General features: G+C 41.2%; 1 protein-coding gene across 3 annotated transcripts in view; it reads right to left on the bottom strand.

The window, feature by feature from the left end:
* The window catches only part of RASA3 (RAS p21 protein activator 3), a 178,456-nt gene that overhangs the window by 112,072 nt on the left and 45,074 nt on the right, over nt 1-21,310 (bottom strand). For 2 of the 3 annotated variants that reach the window (XM_071744243.1, XM_071744247.1), the window contains exon 1: nt 20,885-21,019. The exons of the other annotated variant lie outside the window; for it this stretch is intronic. In XM_071744243.1, the coding sequence (XP_071600344.1) occupies nt 20,885-20,939 (55 nt within the window). In that variant the 5' untranslated portion in view covers nt 20,940-21,019. Of the gene's footprint in view, nt 1-20,884; nt 21,020-21,310 lie in introns of those variants that run through there. 3 annotated transcript variants of the gene reach the window in all.

Below are 21,310 nucleotides of genomic sequence, written 5' to 3' on the forward strand. Positions count from 1 at the left end.
CTACAAAAACATTCAAAACACGGTTTATCTCCTTTCTCAAACACCTTTAAAGCCTGACAGCATCAAGAGAGTGCAATCACAGGTGGGGACTACAGGGGTATACTTATTTTAATATACATTAACAATTTCAATCAAGATTCAAAGGTTGGGAAGCAGCAAGAAAAATATTTAAAGTCCAACTAATTATTCCTGTTAACATGGGGAGATTTTATTTGTGTCCATCTGGCATCAACTGTAGCCCATCAGCTGAATTCCAGGCACATTCCATATACTTATGAGTAGAATTCAAGAAACTATAAATACATCACTATAACATTTTAAACATATGTTGAGGGAGACCGTGTATTATAGAGCTACCGCATGTCGAAACAACTATTTAAAAGTTTCCAAAAATTCCTCCCAGAACAGCAGTATTTTTGGACAGGGAGCAATGAATACTCAATTGACGGTTCCTTCTACAGGACAAATATAGAGCAGAAGGAAAAATTTTGGAGAAAAATGAAAGCTATGCTTCTGACCACCCACTTTAAGAAAACACAAAGTTTAGGGAAAGAGAGGAGCTTATCTGATTTTATTTATATGCTTAGGGCTGAAATGTGTCATGCACTGTACTCCTGTAATATCAGCCCAGGTTTCAGGACCTATGAATGTCCATTAGATCAGAGGAGTGAAGGAAACAATACCACATTTCACTATTTTTCCAAGCAGGCTCTTTCCTAGAAATGACTATTCAGTTTGGTATATGGTGAAAAACTTAAATATTTTTTTCCAGACAGAAGTGGTTATTTATTTTAAAAACCAATGAAGTAGACTCTGCCAATCCGAACATCTTTCCAAATCCCACTGAAGATATGCAGCAAAAATACTCCCACTTCTATCCTCCTACTCCACTAACATGCCAGGTACAAGCCTCAACCACCCATCCTATGAACATTTCTAACTAACTAGAAATTAAATAACACAACAGTTAGACACCAGCTTTACAGAAACAGCAAAACTAGTCCAAAAGAAAACTTGCATTATATGTATGTGTATCTATTTACACAAGAGAAAACAAAACAAAACAAAATTTAACAACCAAAACCAACAAAAGCCCAGCAAACCACATATATCCCTTGTGCCAGATGGCCAGAACATACAGAAACAAAGATGGTCCTAAACTCATCTCTGGATAAACTGTACCATATCATTGACAGCACAACCCAAGCTGTGATCACTGGGATTCTTCCACCTATAATTAACTGTAGTAATTTGTAAGCCAGTATGCCTCAAAACTGCAGAGCTTGTGGTTAGCAAAGTATATATACACACTGGAATACTGTTCTCCATAATAATATATGGCAAATATATATAGTATATAATAATAAAATACACAAAAGGTATTATAATTACCTGCATAATCTATATTGCAATAACTAACTATAAAATTATATAGTTTATATTGTATAGCCACATATTATATAGAGATAAATGAAAACCCTACGCAACTTTCAATCAAATTTTAACATAAAAAATCTGTTGACATCTTAGAACCTCTGATTTCATTTCTGACAGTACTTATTCTGTTTCTGGGTTTGTTTGGGGTTTTTTTGCTATGGCTTTATCTGAGTTACAGAATAGAGGGTCTTTTCTTCTTCAAGCATAATCAAACACCACACAATGCTAATGTTTAACTAGCTCAGACATACCTCTGAAGTGCATAGAATACTGAAAGTATAATACTGCAGTATTAAAAATGCAGGCAGTGAGGCAAACAATTACAGGAAAAAAAAAATGTTTCCTGCTATTTCCTTCCACACCATCTTGTCTTTCTGACCTCCATTCTAAGGGTAGAACATCACTGGATTTTGCAACTTGACTGCCATGTTATTCAGTGTACTTGTGATCTCAAGCAAGACAGTGAAGTCCTGGACATGCTCATGTACTCTCTAGCTTTGACTGTATGAATAAACTTCCTCTATTTATGGAAAGGGGGTACTAAATTAACTCTTGCCTTGGCATTTATCATCTACAAGCTTCATTCTCAAATTCGTGGGATATCATCTGTCCAGCACAGTCTGCCATTCCAACCAAGTTGTGTAACTCCTGCTGGCATGGATAATCAAAGCTGATGCATATCCACACTGCAGAGGGAAAAAAAAAACCCCACAAACTGTTACTCTCTTGTGAACAATAAAACTCAGCTAAGTGGTGCTGAGACCGAGATTCCCCATTATCAGGTCCACATCCTAACGTGTTTTAATGGTACCTCTTCCATTTGCTCTTTTTTGTAAAGGTAAAGTAGATGTAAATACATGTATCAAAAATTTGTCTTGTAGGTTAGAAGCTGTATTTCTAATCTTAAGCACAGACGCTGCCTTGTTTTCTTCAGGAATCAGAGGTAAATGCTGTCAGTCAAACTTATATTCAAAAGGAAAGAGATAGGGCATATGTACAGTTGATAACTGCAAAATAAGCACCTAAAATAAATCTGCCAAGGAATCCAATTACATCACTGAGCTTTAGCCAGTTACAGTGTACTTGAAGGAATGAGAAGGACAGCCATTTAGCAACAAGCTTCTTTCCTCATCCCTTTGCTCCCCTGAAAGATTCCCATTAATAATGCTTTATGACAATCACCTATATCACGTGGGTTATCTAAAATAAAGTTCTCTCACTTGTTATCACTAAGAGGTGCAAATTGCCAACAGCTCGCACCCAGTGGAAGATTTCTGCCGAACACATAGTCCAGCTCTGGTCTTCCCAGCAGGGAGGAAAAAGCCACTCTAACCAGATAAGCACATCCTTTCAACTTCTCTTGACTTCCACCTCCTTACTGGACCCTTCAGCTCAGAGGTGTACCTCATCTAACCTCGACAGTGGCAGAATCAACACTGAGCTCACAGTAAAAGAGCTCACAGAAAACCCCAATACTAACACAGTAAAGGCAGACAATAAGGGAGCATTAAATGACTTATTGTACACTTTTCATGAGCTCCCTCTGCTTCTTGGTGTAGGGAGATCCTCTACTACTTTTGTTACATGACAGTTGTGAAAGCCTTTTCTCCTTTGTCCCCCACTCCCTGCAATTGCTGTCTCCTTAGATCTTTGTTGAACTTGATTCCCTGTCATCTCCCTGCTCTTACACAAGCAAGACACCCTTAAACATACAGCAGTGCTTGCTGTTCTGCAGCAAGCAATCACTGAACTTGCACAGTGCAGACGTTACATGCAAGTGAGGAGAAAAATCTGAGCCACATGTTTCTGTAAGAACATGCCTCAGAAACACTTCATAGTATTCTCCAGTATTTTCTCAAGTGAACCTCCGTGATAATGATTAAAACTAAAATTCAAAATTTTTTGCATGTTACATTTCACCTTTCTGAAAAGAGTAACACTGATAATCTCTTCTTGCTCTTTTAACCAGACAGAATTAAAAGAAGAATACTAAAGCACCACATTCCTAACTATGAAAGGCTGGTCATGACTCTGCCCTTTATGAAAGCAGCACATTGCAAGTGCTGCTGCTATGAGACACCATACATTCGTCTTTCAAATCAGCAAGAAATTCAAATGCAAACACAACCCTTTCATCTTGAGCCCAGGTCTGCAGGGAGAACCACTGGTTGAGCTCAGAAGCAAAGTTTTACACAACCCTTCTGCCTCTTGCACAAACTCCTTCAGTACAGCTCCCACAGAAATAGCACAGAGAAATCTAAAAAATTCTCTAGGGAAGGGGAGGAAGAAAAGAGACAGGAAACAAAGGAACATTACGCTAATAGTTCTCTTCTGCTAATCAACAGAACAGTGCTGACATGATGGCTTGCCACAGCCTGGAGAGAAGTAAGAACATGCACCAGAATCTTCACAAAAATCAGACATGGTTTTCAAACCACAGAAAAAAAGGAAGAAGAATAAATCACTAATAAATGTCATAGAATGAAAGCAAGATATCATCCAAAATAGATGAATGAATAAATGGCAAAACGCAGCTGCAAAAGGTTAAAGAGGCTTCAGGAGAATTTATTTTCTTGCCATCTCAACAGTCCAATTAGCAATCGTTGCCACATACTGCAGCAATAGCTACCTAATACCTACTGCCTCCCACACACTTCTCCTTATCCTCAAAGAGCTATGGAAAAACTTGCCTTCCAGTCTAAGTCACAGTGACTCCAAGAATCAGAAGGGTGGGTGGGGGGCAAGGGTGGCTCCCTCAGCATACAGGATGCATTTTATTGCCACAGTTAAGTGTTACAAAACAGGCAGCCCTACTTTCTGTTACTGCATCTGCACTTCCTCTTTTCACCCCTTAGGATTTCCACTCTGCCTACCCCAAGATTAGGATCTGCAGAAGATTTTTCTGAGGTGAAGGCTTGTCCAGACAAGGTCTTACCAAAACATCTGAGTGGTGGCAGAAGCACAAACTCCCCCCCTACCTCTCAGGGGTCTTAAGGCCAGCTCAAAGGCACAGCCCATCTAACCTGGGCAGTGGCAGAATCAACGCTGAGCTCTGAGGGGTGAGCACATGGTGCAGGCTCTGTAAGCTCAGCTCAGGCTGCTGGGAGGGCAGCTGTGTCAAAAAGCACTGGAAGGAAACCCCACTGGACAGCTTTCTTCACCTAGAAGCTGCATTCCAGCTCAGATACGTGCCCCTGGACCTTGCCAGAGCTATGCAGCAGGTTTGTCTGTCTCGCCTTACCAAACCTGGCCCTGAACTGATGACTTAATTTCCCAGTGTTATCTTGGACCTAACCATTCCTACAGACTTGTCTAGTGATTCCCAGGCTCTTGGTTGACCTTGGTTAACATCGTAGACCTGCACTGCTCTTCTTCTTTGGCTACTATAGGACTCTCCATTTTGTTGGCAAGATCACTGCCCTGGCCGCTTTGCTGTCACACTCAATTTCCAGCTTGCTTTTCTGTACAAAGTAATCCACTTTGCTCTCAATGACAAGTGGGATAGGATGACCTCTAGGCTTACAAGAGCCACATTAAATTAATCTTCGGTTCAGTCAGTTCTGCTCTAAATGTTAGTAAAATACTCTCATCTATACCATCAAGGCACTGGGAGTTCTGCTACTGAGGTCACAAAGACCACCGGAGTATTTAAGTAATCACAGCTATCCAGAACTGAGCTACACTTCTCAAAGCTAAGGAAAAAGTTTCAAACGTGTGTCACCACATGCTCTTCAGAAAGGTAAGAGACCAGAATAAAAGATGGGATTTACTATTAAGGCTATTCAGACATCAAGCAACTCAAATAGATGTTGCAGTGTATATAGCACACTGGCAGAAACCAATACTCTACACCAGGACCTTTACACAGAAATGCAATGTTTAAAATGCCATTACTGTCAGCTTACAGAAAGACAAAGACTGGTATTAAGCCCTGCAGAAGAAGAGTCTGAACAAGATCCACTGGGGAGGGGCAGGGGAAGGAGGGTTACACAGGGGCAAAAAAAGGGAAAGCAATATTTTAGTACATAGTCACTAAAACTGTTTTCTACACAACATTTTACTTTACTCAAGTATTTCAGCTTAACCAGCTAACATGGACCCAGGAGAAGGTGACTTGTCCTGAGGGTGTCCAGATGTCAAAAACAGTTTTAGGCAGCCTGTAGCTTTAGCATGGGCACTTAAACCATTTTTTAGAAGTCCCAAAAAATCATGGAAAGTAGAAATCAGTGTCTTTTCTGATCCTGCTGAGAGCTATTTGCTCTGGTATTGCATTTCACTTCCCCAGCACTGGATACGCCAGGCAGGGCTTTGTCTTCAAGAGCCCGACCGTGACCAGGAGGATGCAGAAGGCATTTGACTCAAAGTGCAGATTGACAAGAACAGGATCTTGAAAGGAAGGAAACAAGACTTGGCGAGGCAGTGTAACAGAATCCTGCTTGTTCTGCCCTGTCCCTTCCCCTCCCAGGGCTCTCACCACTTTGGCACTGCTTACCCAAAGCCATTCAGTTCCACCTCTGCATGCAGCTGGGAGAGCTGCTTGTGAGGCTCCTGCCCTGTGGGTCTCAGCAAAAGGAAGGCACATTGTGAATCAAGTAAGCACAAAGAAAGGGCTGCCACAGTGGAACAACAAAATGTGCCATCCAGTTCTTGGATCCCTGCTGCTTCAACAGAACTGCCTTCCAGAAAAACCTAGAATTAGACTCAGAATGGCACCATGACTGGTAGATAGCGTTTTCCTACCCTGGCCCTTGCTTAATTGAGCTACCCCTACCTCAGAAAAGGCTGGAAGATAACTCAAAGATTTCCACTGTATGGTAAGGAAGATACAAAGTGAAAGAGCCCAGCAACAATGCTAGAGCAGATTTTGAACTGAACATATGTGCAGGAAGCCATGGCATTCCACTACAGGAACAGAATACAGAATAACTGCTCATTATGCCAAGTACCACCCATCCCATGGACTGAATGCAGCAGTTTTACTTTTACAGGCAAGTATATATTCCTGTAGTGGCAGGAACTGTGTCCTGAAAGAGTTCAGACCAAGGTTACAATTGATAACCCTCCTGATGGCAATTCTCAGTTTTCAAGTGCTTGGCTCTGGAAGCTTACTGGTGCTTAGTGGATGCTGGGGTAGGCAATGCAAGCCTTCTAGACACTGGTTCCAGCTACCAGTGATGCAAATGAAGATGTATGTCTGATACCATAGGGTCACAGTGAGAAAACTAACAAGGCTGTCTTACAGGCAGAATAGCAGCTACATGTTTCAGTGACTTTCCTAAATAGGGATTTCAAATAATTAGATTAAAACTCGCATTTATCATTACCATTAATTAGGCAACTAAAACTTACTCTCTAGTGTCTTGAAGGTTTGGGGCTGAACCATCCAATCTGGATTATTACAAGAGTACAAACCAACAGCAACATGATTACCCTGTCTACAGCTAAGCCATAACTGTTGATATGAGTCTGAAGCCCAGGAATAACTTCATATCTTCTAAAGGCTCCATAATATCACAAAAGATTTATGGTAGCCTCCTCTTGAATTAGTTTTGATTTACAAAAGCCTCAGCCTCCCCTTTGTCCTCCAGAAGCTCTCAATCACAGCCCTTTAACAGAATTCAGATTGCTCCCCATCAACAGCCAAGTAACTGCTTCATTCCTCAAATAAAACACTTAAGCATACTCTTGATAATAACCTATTTTGGTCCAAGGATTTTACTTTGATGCCTGTTAAAAAAAAAAAAAAAAAAATTAAAAAATCCTGATTAAATTAAAGCCAACCCATTGGCTCAAAATTATGTTTTGAAGCTTTATCTTGTCATCACCTTCCTCCTGTGCTGGCCTGTTTTAGTGTGAATCTCATGTTCTCCAAAGAAAGCTATCATTCAGCAAAGAGAAGAACAGCAAAAAAACTTAGCACATACTGGTTGTCTCATCCTTCCCACACTTTGCTCCCCCTGCAGCTATGAGAGCTCAACACTCCCGCACAGTTGGTTTCAGCTGTACCATAGGGGACAAACAAGGAACAACCACCTTGTCAGGAGGTTCTGGCCAACACAAACAGACTCTCTTTACATTCTTCTCTTAAAGGATGTTTAGAGTAGGTGAGCTACATGGGCCCTACATGTGATTTTGTAGGTGCTTTCATTGTAAGACACTCTTTTCTCTCTGCCATGCCCAGCCTCGTTCACTATAAAATTACAGCTTTTAGCCTTATTTATTCAGAGGGCCAGATACCAAAAAACAAGTGTGCAGCTATGTCCAAAATGACAAAAAGAAATACCAAATGCACGTGACACCTGCAACGGACCAAAACACTCCACTGGGTTTTCCTTCTGTCCAAGCCCAACCTGCCCTAAGACAAATATTCCCAAATTCTGTCTCCTGCAGCCTGATATCCTAGCAGACATTTACACTGCAAAATACATTAGCATTTTTGACACAAATGAGAGCGCACCAAATGTTTTACCCTAGGATACAACAAAAGGATATAATTGATACATCACCACCAATGCCTCCTCCAAAAGCACAAAAGGCAATAAATTCCTATCTTTAAAGCACAGCTACAAGGTTCACCCTTGCAACTGACCCCATACTATGAGGGCAGTGTGGGGAAGCTCCTGTCACAATCTCACATGATGGAGAGCAACAAGGGATCAGACCTAGCTCTGTACCCAGTATTTCCTTCAGGCACATCACCTCAAGTAGTGGGTTTTTCAAATCACATTCTGAAGAGGAGTTATGGTATAACTGCAGCCTGACACTAATGCACAGATGTGCAAGAGCTTATTTGGTTCTAAGCCCTTCTTGACTAGGATATTAGTAGGTGACACCATTTCATTCTGCCACTGAGCATGATGCTGCTGAAGCAGTGACTCCACCTTACAAGCATTTGGTACTTTAGTTAACACCAAAAGCAAACAGACACCCTGTGTCTGACATGGTACAACTCTACCAGAGTAAGATTCCATGGGACTAGGAGAAATCTACACTTTCAGTTCCAGAGATTCACTTTGCATGTGGATGTAAAGCTCACATTCAAGAGTATGAAGTACAAGTTCCCCACAATACTAGATTACCAATTCCCACCACCAGGGCATCAGCATACCAAAAATTTGCAGGTATTATCAGACAATTAGTGACAACAACATATACATTTTCCCCTAGACTATTAATGAAACAAGTTACTTTTAATACTAGAGCTGACTTAAAAGTAATTCAATTAATTTTTTTTTTACTTTCAAACCCACAACTTTCTGGAACAGCCACAGAAGCAGATGTCAAAACACACTAATAATCTGCCAGTTAGAGCTACACTTCTACTGAAATTATTTTGCTTTATTGCAAAATCCCCGATTCCCTGAGGCACTTATTATTCCCTGACAAAAACTTCTGCCTCACCACTCAAAAACAATGAGGAGTTTTGGTCTGAATAAAAATTAGCTTTCTTTCTCTCTTTCAGACAATTTTGCTTAGTATGCCTAAAAAAATAAAAAGCCATGGGGTACTAGGGAGAGAAAAAGTATTCCACTTACACTTCCTTCCAACCATAACATGCAACACCAATTTTCTGAAGTTCACTGCAGGCAGCACCCCAGAGAGATGCTGGCTCAGTATGAAGGAAAAGGCATAAACAAGTCACTTTTATTTAGCCAGGGCTGGTTTTATGACCACTGCCCATGATCTCCTTTCTCTATTTCTCAGCATTTCTGAAGCACCAGTGGCCTACAACTATTCTGCAGCAACTAGCTGGATCTCCTGTCTTAAAGCACTGTATGTTATTAGTGGGAAATTTGGAGTTTGCACTGGTCAAGCAGAATCATCCAAGGGCTGCTGGCTGACAGCTTGCAGCAAAATTAACCACTTGGAACAATCCAATACCACAGGGCAAGACTAATATTTACAAAAATAAGTGGTGTTGGTCAGCTCCTACCTTGCATTTGGGCTAAGAGATGCTGAAAGAGCACAAATGTGATTCTTCAGGTACCTTAACATCTTGACATTTGAATACCACAAGGTCCAAAAAAATCAAATATCTACACTACAAAATGTGATTCCAAATTTTCAAAGAGGAAGAGAACAGAGAACATTTACAGAAATAGCAAACGGGTCCCTCCTCATCATCTGCTCAAGGATATTTACCCAATAGTCAGAATTTAAACCATTGTGTTCCTGTAGGCAAAATGCAACTCCTGATCTCAGGAAGTTTCCCAGTGCTTCAGGAAAACATGGTTTGAAGGAGGTCTTCAGGATCAGACTTTATCTAGGGTGCTGAGAAGCTGCATAAATCAAGAAAAGTATCTTTTTGACAGTAAACACAGGGCAGAAAAACATTCAGCAGCACAGCTCTTCACTGATTAGAGCAGAGAAGGTGCAAGTTTTTTAGGACCAGTTTACTGCCTTTACGCCCTGAAACAAAGCACAATACAGCCTAAAAGTAACAACAATCACCTATGGAGCAAAATAACTTTAATTCTACAGAATTCTCAGCCAAACCAAGCAGTACTTTTATAAAGAGAGGGCCAGAGTACCTAAAAAAAAGAGGTGCTCTATCTTATATTGTATCCATGTAATGTGCAGAAAGAGACTTCAGGCAGCTGCTGTAGCTTCACAGATCTGTCACTGCTTTTGCATACTTTGTAGGAAACAAGTGGGACACTTCCCCTCGTTTCTTTACAATATATGGAATAAATATAATGTGCAACTATCTATATGTACAATCCTTTCAATGTAACCGGCTACAGAATTTCTGTTAGGGGCACCAAAAAAAAATAAAAATCAAAAGATAAGTAAATAAGTAATTGGTGTTAGCAGTAGGGGACTGACAGGTCTTACAGAGACAGCCTTCCTTGCTTCCCTCTGTTAAACTTAGCTGCATTAAAAGAGGCAGCTAAAAATATTTTCCCGATATTAAGTTTTCCGTGAGAGCAAATGCCAGCACTTCAGGCATATTCCACAATTTTAAAAAGGAAAAACAGCCAGTGTATTTATAAAGAGAAAAAAAAAGACTGCTTATAATGCAAGTCTCATCTTAATAGCAGGTGTTTTGTGAAGAAGCTTTTGAACATGTATTGTACTAGGACAGATCTTCCATGACTAAAGAGAGCGTGCAGAGAGCAAAGCTGTGATCTCAGAAACACCCACAGTTGGCAAATGACAACAGAAGAGGCAACCACTGGGCTGTGGAGAACTTCCATTTGTTTGGGACAATTTGAGCCAGCGATTCAGAGAGATAAATACTCATTTATGTTTTCTTTCAGATGTTGTGTTCTTAGAAAATATCACTTCAGTTACACCAACACATTCCCTCTCTTTTTAGTGACTCTTCGGGATCTGCAACAACGCAATCCTGAGCCAGCAAACCTAACTCAAACGTTGTTGCTTTAGAGGGGATGGATTGTTTTTGCCTTAGGTGCATCCAGTTCTCACGTTGTGTCATCCTATCAGAGCTCAGTTTTCCAAGGTTATGTTCACACGTTCTGTAGCAGTCACCAACTTTTCAAACCAGAATCTAAAAGCAACTGTAGGATGTCACACCCTGTGTCTCCTGCAAAATAGATCTGATTTTCCATTACAAACTGGTGATTGTTCCTGGGCAGGGGGAGGAGGGAGAGAGAGAAGGAGGGAGACTAAGAAAGGGAGCTTTTATACTATCTACCAGATTTTTCTTCTCTTTCTACCACTCTCCTTCCTACAAGCTGAACGACTGCCAAAAAAATAAACAAAACTGTTTTTCACTGAAGTATCAAAACAAAACATCTGAGAAGTTTCATGGTACAGTTCAACTACACTGTTAAACACAAGGAACATATAACCACCTTTAAGAACTCACTAAATGCTTTAAAACACACATCTTAGAAGATAACCAGTGAAACAGCTTTCAGAATGCAACACTGGAGTACTGAATGGAACAGGAAATGAGGAACAAAGAAAGGAATTTCATAGATTCCAGATGTACTCTAACACCAGCTGGGAAATACAAGCAAGAATCAACTAAAGCGTTGTAAAAGGCTACCACTAACTGTTTTCTTCTAGAGCTCTTGAAAAAAAAAGTAGCTGTAAACAATTTGTAAACAGAAATATTTTTAGAAGAAATTGGAAACAGTAGTAAAAATAACCTTCCTTCTCCTCTCCTATTTTTAAGAGAGTTTGAAACCAAGTCATCAGTGGATCTATTTTTTGGAGTTGCTTTTTTCAGTGTAAGAACTCTGCATAAGTAGCCATAACAGAAGCACAATTGTAAATTAAGCATTTCAAGTTGTCAGTTTTTCATTACTTGAATATTCAAAGCAGAATGAAACTTGAAAGCAAGGAAAATAAAAAACAGTAAAGTTGATTTATACTACATGCCTTCTGTGTGACTGGAACTGAATGGGCACTGAAATTTGTAAGTTGCTAAAAATCACGTTATCGCTCACAACCTTTGTTCCTACAGCTATAAATTAAGAAATTAACCACTCTAGGTTAAAAACCCTGGAAACACAACTTCTCAACAACTTAAAATACCTTTTGCTTCCTGTGTAAGACACTATCTCCAAAGTTTTAGGTTCCTTTTCTGGAACACAGACTCAGGGCCTTCAATGCAAGCTTCTTTTAAATGGATTCTGCAATGTGAGTAACAAGTACAGTGACAGGCAAGTATTTTTCTTCCTAACATCACTGTAAAAGATTGCAAGAAAGCTTAAGCATGCATTGCATGAAACACAGACCTGCACCCACAGACAATTCCCCATCCTCCCATTACTGCTGAAACAGGTGTTCTTCAGAACTTCAATTTTTTTCATTAATTTGTTCCATGTGGCACAACCTAGATGCTTCATTTGATGTTCCTCCCACCTACTACCAACTTATAAAAGTAAAGTGCATTAATATTTATGCAAATTAAACACTGTATCAATGCTACCTGTTCAAACCTAACAGTCATCTGGAAATAAGTGAAACACTCTCTCTCTAAACCATCACATCACACTAATCCATTTCAGCTAACAGGGATGCAGTCACACAGCTGCACACCCTGAGGGCAGGGAACAGTGAGATTCAGTAGTTGGGATAAAGCAGGGATCTTTGTTTTGCCCCAGTGCTCCCCAAGAGGTAATCACAAGCAAATGCACGAGTCTATCTATTCAGGTGGAAAACCAGTAAGAATTCTGGGCTCTAGAATTACAACTGAACAGCAGAACTCTTAATCAACTTCAGAAGTTAGGCAAGTCAAACCAAGCTGCAAGTTTTCAGTATTTTCTTTCTTTCCTCAACAGGGCTCAAAAATACATATATACTACATTTTTTTTTTTCTCTTTCAGAGACAAAAGGAAGACAACAAACAAACCTAAAAGCCCTCAAACTTTCCACTGAATCTTTAAAGTGGTAACAGTCCATGAAAGAAATTTGATATAAGAAAACAGGGGAACAAACATCCAGTTCTTCTCACTTTTGAAGGTTCATATCTCTTTTCAAAACTTTCACCCAGAAAGGCTTCTATAGGAGGAAAACAACATGAGAAGTTTCAGGGAAGTTGCTTTCCCTTGGTAGAGGTTAGGATGGGAGAGGAAGGAAGTTAGATTTGTTTTCGTTTTATTCCAAAACAAAGCTTCTAGCTGGATCCTAAATTCAGTCACCAGTCCACTATGCTGAAAAAATCAAGTAGACACTGCTAAAGAACAGAGACTTCATAGGTTTAAAAAAATGTTGCTTAAATCAGAAGTTAGAGAGCTATTCAGAATATGCAAGTCTATGATAAGCTTCTCAGTTTAATAAAATATAACTTGTTACTAACTCCAAGCATATCTCTATCTTCTCCTTGATTTAACCACAAAATAGATAAACCTGCGGTGCTATAAGGTTTTAAAACACAACACTAAGACACTCTACTCCTTGTTTTAACCATTAATATAAGCCTTAGGTGACTTGTTCCCCAGGAACACTAATGGATCACTTGCATACAGAACTTCGTATTCGTACGAATACGTTTTTCTTCTACATATTTGGCTGGATATTTGTTGCTCTGACATCATTACAAGTAATATAATTATCTGATATTTACATCTTTTATAGTATTAGCAAAGACTACAACCCTGTCTTTATTCTAGGCTTCTTGCTCACACACCAGGATACTAAGATTTTCTCCAAAGACACCAGTTTGAAGCTGGTTTTGTCACAAGTTAATTGTCACAACATGAGAGGTACTAGGTGCTCCTTAAAGACCCCAAGTGCATTTTCTCCCACCCCCTCTCATCCTTTCTCTGACCCCCTCCAAAAGAAAAATTGCTACATGAGCCACTCAAAGACTTAATTTGGTTCTCACAGAAGTGTAATTATTGGGTTCAACAGAATTACTCAAAATTTACACTCCTGTAATGGAGATCAGCCAGTTCTTCATCAGTCAAACTAAGAAAGGATAGAGGGAATACCTGAAGGTCCTTCTGTAGTCCAGTGTTTATGTGCTCCAAGAATGTTAACCTCAGGTATATGAACAACAGTATTTTAGAAAGGGTTGGGTTTTTTTTTAATTGTATTTTCTAATTTTGCTGTAGGCAACATCCTTCAGGGTTTACATGAAAAGTCTTCCTTAAATGGGAGCATCACTGCAATAAATGGCTTTTGTATGATAACACAAGTGTTATCATACAAATCTGTGCATATATTTGTGCACATCTGCACAAATAGAAACTTTGCTGTTATGCAAAGAGAGGGAAGGGGTGGTTCTGTTTAAGCATAAACATGGCTAATCAGCATTAGGTGCCTCAGCTTTAAAAGACAAGTGCGTGATGAAAAAGCAGGGCAGTGCATTCAAGTATTAATCAATTAATACCAAATAAAACACCTAAACTTTAATAAGCAGCAAAGGCTCCAGCACTGATTGTGAGATGCAAGTAGTTCTCAGGTGGAAGGTCAGAGATATAGATAGATCACTGTCAGATATCCTCGTGGTGGTCTGACTGGAGTTTGAACATTGTTTTGTCCAGAGCAGCTGGCTAAGCTGACATACATCAGAGACTAACAAATACAGCATCATCAGGAACACATGTACTATGGAAGCAGAACAGACTGAAGAGTGTAGAATATTTCAAGCAGTCCCATGACTGCCACTATACAGACAAGAAAGCAGAGGATGTCTCTCTGTCCCCTCCCTCTGATTTCCTCACACTTGCACACTCTTTCTTAGTCAAGCTCCTGATACTTGTATGGAGAAAACTCTGGAGGTCACTTGAGTGCACAGACTCACTTCACTAAAATGGAAGAAAACTAAACCTGACAAGAGAAATAAGTTGCATTCTTTGGACCTGCTTTGCAAATTGTTCTTTTTATTATTAGCAGAGGAGCATCAGTCAACAGTAGGTATGTTTGGGGTGGGGGTTGCGAAGAGTGTTTCATAGCTGGGAGCAAGATGAGAAAGGAAGGGAAAAAGTAAGACCTTCCTTTTAAGCATCAATAGGATCCTAGTTTGGGTTAGTGCATCATTATGCCAGGCCTTGGACTGCACCTAGGAGAACATAATAACAAAGCAGCATCTGAAACATGGAGAACAGCATCAGGCAGAACAGAGTCATAAGAACACAGGAATAAAACCTAATACTGGGATCTATTTAACTCAGTAATTTCAGAAACAGAAACCTGTTTTCAACCAATAATAATAAAGCTTTTAAAAGTCACAAAAACCTCACCAGCCAGCCTAATGGGTAATTCTATGCAAGGAAAAGGTTTCAAAAGCAGCTTCTGAAAAACCACAAAGCTAAGATACCGAGCACTTACATAACGTTCTCGTTTAAGAGCACTTGGCACTCTGACCAGCAGATAATCACCTCAATAAGCAGGGAAGAAAACACTATTAGTTCTCATGAGAGAGATTAGGGAACACTTTTTTTGAATGTACTGAATCTAAAAGAGGACAAAAAAAAATAGGAAGTTTGTTTCCTGACATCATGGGCTCTGAGCAGAGCTGTTTATTGGTTTCACTCCTGTGAATTTACTTCTATAGACTCTAAATGCACAATTGCATTGTCTTCCACTGGTGTGTATGAATAATGGATAATTTGATGTCAGGCTGGCAGCCCTGAACACAAGCATCTTCAAAATCAAGTTCACTGGAGCATTTCCACTATTATCTCCATTTCTTCTTCTTGTTTGCAGAACCCTTGTTTTGGACTCCATTTTTGCTCTAGCCACAGCTGTTCCTGACAGTCCCTGAGCAGTCACAGTGCTCCCCTTCTAGAAACAGCCCCAGTCCCAGCTCTTTCCAACTCCAAACACTGAACCCAAGTTGGTCTGAACACAACAGCAACCAAATTTTGCAGAGTCTGAAGTACTGAACCAGTGGTGAAAAATCTGCATAATCTATTCTGCACCATCCACAGCCTGACAGGCTCAAGCCTGAAATAGCATTGCAGTCAACAATAACAACATAAGTTGCCACTTCATTTTACCTACGCAACATCAGTTTAAGCTGTACTTGTTAACTTCTTAATGTGGAGAAATTATCTTGAGAAGGCTCAAATATATTCAGGGTGAGATGCAAATAACTTTTATTTCTGTCCTTCCTTAGTGGTCCACTGACTTCAAAACAGTAGCAAAGGTATTGTTACTTCACATGTGACATTTTACATTTCCTAAATAACTATTTTCTATTTTATATATGTATATATAAAATAGATAGGTACCTGGGAAAAATTCTCATTCTAAAAATATCTGTTGAACAACCTTTTGTCCCTTTTAAATAGGGATAAATCCTTTTACAGCATTATGCAGCGAGTATATTTAGTCATGCTTACTTCTTCAAGTAACCACTGAAATCCAAACTAAATCCAAGCACTAAATCCAAACAGACAACATTAAAACAGACAACCTCTCATGGCAAAATGGATTTCCCTGATCAACCTGAGGATTACTAGATTTAAGGGAGGCCTTAAGTTTGTCAAAGACAGCATAGCTCCTCATTAACCTTACAGAAATGCAGAGGCATCCCTCAAGCATTTATTCTGTATCAAGTTTAATGGTGGAAGGGCAGCAAATACCTGCTTGACAGACACTCAACCTGCTTAAACGCTAGTATTTAGCAAATACGCTGCCTGACTTGACCCAAGACTCTTGTCTTGGGTCAAAAAAAATAAATAATTGCTTTCACAATATCTTAAACTACATAGCTTTATTTGATTTGGTAAAGAAGGCACAGCAAAAACTAGAGTCAGAGAGAGAGAGCACAATTCAGACCAACAACATTCAGCTAGTCAGCTGGACCATTAAAACATAAATGAGGTTTTTGAGTGCTCAGAAAATGGTGAGTCTACTCTTTGAACAGAATAAGCTGTGATCGGAGCACCAACACTCATCAGGTAGTACCCAGACTTTATCACAAACATTTGAGAACTTCATGCTTTCTGATCCTGCCTTCCCCAAAGGAGAGACTGTGCAGCCAGAAGCTCCACGTTTTAGACTGCCTTCAACACCTGCAGCTACAGAAGGTCCATCCTTGGCCCTTTTTAAGGAGGATAAAAGAGCTTTAGAAGTTTATGAATGTCTTAAATTGTGACAAACCCCCACAGTGTGCAAGTGGACCATTATGATCTCTAAGGTCAACAGAACAGAGAGCAAAGGGTCCTCCCCATGATACTGGTGCCCCTGGTAGTCTCTTGACATGCAATATCCTCCTGTCTCAATCATTATTCCAAAGCCATGGGACAGTTTAACCTCTGTAACAAGCCCAGCTACAGCTTGAAAAATATGATTTTAGAGCATTCTTCCTGATGCAAGAGTACCAGATTTAAGGGACATGGAAGTTTGTCACGTTATAGTGTGAATTCATAAATGATCTATTTCTTTAGATTTTAAGTATAAATAATTTCACAAAGCAAAATCTGGCATAAAATTCCACTAAAAAAATACACAGCCTTCAGAACAAATGCTGAATATGAGGCTTTTTCCTTTTCACCTGGATGTTTAATAGTTGATGCCATTTAAGGAGAAAAATAGCAATTAGGTACAGTATTGTTTATTGAATATTATTAACAGCACAACACAAGTCATGTTGTCAAGCAGAAGGACTCTCTTTGTAGTTTTACCAGCCAATCATCAGCCCTAAAGCCTTATGTTGTTTCCTTTCAGGCTTTGAAACACTGACTCATGGAAATATCAGCACTGCACACTTCCTCAAAGCAGCAATCTTATAGGAAGTGTTTGTTTAGTCTTACATGACACATTGTTTTGTTTATGTATAAGAGATTCCGGTAAAAATAATTTTCAAGTAAGGAGAAAAAGAAAAAAAAAAAAAAAAGACAAGAGGATAGCAGTTTGGGCCATGAGAAGCAAAATACATCAATTTCGAATAGACATCTGAGCAGTGCATTAATTTAACACAGATATCACTTTTTTTATTATTATTATTGTATGGTACTTCCTAGCAAAAGAGATGAACAGAAGAGTAGCCAGGCATCGAGTTCTTTCAATTCAACAAACTGCAAAAGAAACCAGAAACTGGACAAAAGGTAGCACAGTAACAATCCCTGCTACCCACAATGACAGAGTTCATGTCATTGCCCCACAACTTGAGTATTTCAGTGAGATGTTTTTTGGATGTGGCACATCATTGACAGTGCAACAAACAAGGGAAACAAACAGGTTCCTAAGAAGCTCAAGGGTCCATATTTTAAATAGTGAAACAGATGGCTCAACCCAAATCCAAACATGACTTGAAAAAACAATACTCACAATGGGGAAGTGTTTAGAAGATCTAGGCTATAATTACCCATCTAGTTAAATACAGGTTAGTCCTTGCAACCCACCAGTCCCAAAAGAACAAGTTACACCAGCAGTGTAAATGCTTTCATTTACAGTAGTTACAACAGCAGTGTAAATGCCTTCGTTTACTTCAAGCTTCTTGGAAATACAAGACCCAGCCATAGGAATACATTGCATTAGGGCATTCAAACAACTCTAGGCCACACATGTTTTGCATGGCCTGAAGCATCCAAACTGCATCAGCTTCTCTATTAAGAAAGGAATGCCACTGTGGGTGCCCCACCCTGATCTCCCAGTGTTTGCAATGATTCTTCAAAGCATCAGTCCTACACTTCATGATATTTACGCCAAGGTGTACTCATGCATCAGTCTCATCATTCATGATTTGCCAGAAAAGGTGCTAGAGAGGAAAAAAAACTTCTTAGCGGATCAAGCCCTGAATACCTGTAAGTCAGAGATCAGTCAGAGGTTGGCCAGGAAACAAGCTCCCAGAGAATAGAACTGATCACTTCTAGAGTGTGACAAATTGAAGTAAATTGAGAAAGGAAATCACATATCCTTTTGTCTGCAAAAAATTTATCCCTTAATATACTGAAAGGTTCAAAGCCTCCTGTCACTACAGAAGAGACAAACCTACATGATACGAGCAAATGGGAACACTTCGGAGATAAACAAATTTGCTCTTGCAAATAGCCAACAAAAGTTGTGTCCCTCCAGGTTCACCACCTCCTTTCAAGTCCACTCACAGGTGGGTTTTTTGCAAGGAGTCTACAAGTCTCCATACACAATTTCAAGATTATGATTGCTTTACAGGGCCTGTTAGAGTAGAAATACTCCCTCAACCCATCAGAACAACCTAGCCACTATCTTTTGTCAAGTTTGCTAGAAAAAGTAAAATTCAGCTGCAAAAAGGTATTCAACTTCCGAAAACAAATCCCAGAAACTCGTGCCCCGTCCGCCAAAGCTGAGGAATATGCCTTCAGAGCCTTTCTAGCGACGAGAAAGAGCTGGGTTTTGTGAGGACTGATGATCGCCCTCTGCTGTAGGAAACCCTGGCGCAGATGGAAGCGCCGGGAGTTATTCTATTCTTGCAGTTCATTGAGTGTAAGACCTTCTGCTTAGAAGGCAGCAGCGAAGCGCCAGGGATGCTCACGATTTTTTCCTATTTACTGTCCAAGCTAAAAGGCAGCAGGAATCCTTACTGCAATACTGCATATTAATCAAACGCTCAGCTCTGATGAGGACTCCGATAACCAAAGTCAGCAGCAGGATTAACTTTAGCCCGTGATTTAATGAGATTAATCTCAAGTATTTTGCTGCTGTTACCGTCTTCAATTTCTGCTACCAAAGAAATTCCCACACTCTTGTGACATCAATGGTTTAGGTATGAGGGCATTACTCTTTTCTTCTCAAAAAAAGCAAAAAAAAAATACCCAAACACCCAAGAGTCATAGTCTTACATGAGAGGGGTTCTTATACCTTTCACTAAGTCACCAACTTGCAATTGCACCACTTGCATGGTGTCCAAATTTTCCCCTTGTGAAAAGACTATTTTTTCCCTGTTTTCTTTGAAAGGAGACAGAAAAAAAGTCTCTGACCATACTTCATAGTCCTACTGATTTTATTTTCTGGATGTATAAAAGAACACAGAATCAACACACACCTTTCAGTTTCTGTCAAAATTTTTACTTCTAAAAGCCTGTTTTCGCCAAACCACCTGCTAAAAATTAATAAGGAAACAATCCTAGGAATAGTCTCTTTAAATGCTAATACCCTTATCCAATAATGAGATTTCCTGGGCAAACTGGAGTTTCAGTCCTACCCACTGTGACAACTGGTGGCTGCAAAATTGCTTTTACGTGCGCGGATATGCAATAGGTGGTTTTTCAAGAGCTTTAATAGGAACCTACAAGCCCAGATCCTTTAGTACCCACGCCTGCAAGTCTGATACTAAATTCTTCCTCTTCCCCCCAAGCTCCCCGGCACCGTGCCCCCACCTAAAACCCTCGCTCCCCCTGCACACGGGCTTGATTTTGTTACGGAAACGAGGGATTTCCCCCCTCAGCCGGCACACTCAGAACTCCACCAGAGAGAGTTTAATCTGTGCGCTGACATCTGTCGCTTACTTTCTAATAATGCGATTTGAAACTCGATCAACAGCAAAGAGAGTGAGCTCTCCAAAGATGGGCGGGCGGCAGGAAGCCGGGGGGAAGCAGCAGGAGCCTCAGCCCGTCCCGCTCACCGAGGCAAAGGCTTGAGGCACCGGCTCCTTCCCGCAGCCGCTTTTTGGCTGGTTTCGCACCAACTCTGCCAGTGACAACACACACAGTACTGAGAGAGTCGATGACCGCCTTCAAACTTTTAGCGCGTAGCGTAGCAACGAAAAAAAAAAAAATATATATATATATATAAATCGTGAAATCCGCCGAATATCCTGCGCGCCGCTCGGACTCCCGCCTCAACGCAACGCGGAGCTCGGCCGCCCGCCCCTCACGGCCCCGCTCCGACGGCGTAAGGATCCGGGGAGCCCGGGCAACGCCCGCCCCGCCGCGACCCCCGCCCCGCGCAGCCCCCAGCCTCACTCACACCCGGCGGGACGCGGAGCTCAGGGGAGCGCAAAGGGGCTGCCGGCACCGGCCGCCTTCGCCGCTACCCAGCGCGGCCCACTCCAGCGGGGCTCCCCCCGCAGCTGGCAGCCGCCTCCACCCCGCGCCCTCACCGATTTTAATCCTGACGCTCTGAAAAACCCGCAGCCCCTCTTCCTCCACCGCCATGGTGGTGGTGGTGGTGCCGCCGCGCCTGCTGCTCAGCAGTGCTGGAGCCGCCGCAGAGACACAACGGGCCGGTCCAAGCCTTGGGAAGGAAGAGGAGGAGGAGAAGGCAGAGGAGAAGGAGGAGGCAGGCGAGCTGCTCCGCCGCGACGGAAAAGAGGGCGGCGAGCGGACAGCCCGGAGCGACCGCGCTGCCTCGAAGGAGCGAGCGGCCGAACGGAACAGAACGGAACGAAGCGGCGCGGAGCCGAGCCCAGCGCCCGCCTCCCGCCCCTCAGGCTGCCGCCTCCCGCCCCCGCTCCCTCATTGGCCAGCGGGGCAGGCGGCCGAGGCGCTGAATGGTTCCCTGGGCACCCGGGGGTGGGAGGGGGGTG

This window comes from Heliangelus exortis, chromosome 1 (assembly GCF_036169615.1).
Source record: "Heliangelus exortis chromosome 1, bHelExo1.hap1, whole genome shotgun sequence".
NCBI classification, from domain to species: domain Eukaryota; kingdom Metazoa; phylum Chordata; class Aves; order Apodiformes; family Trochilidae; genus Heliangelus; species Heliangelus exortis.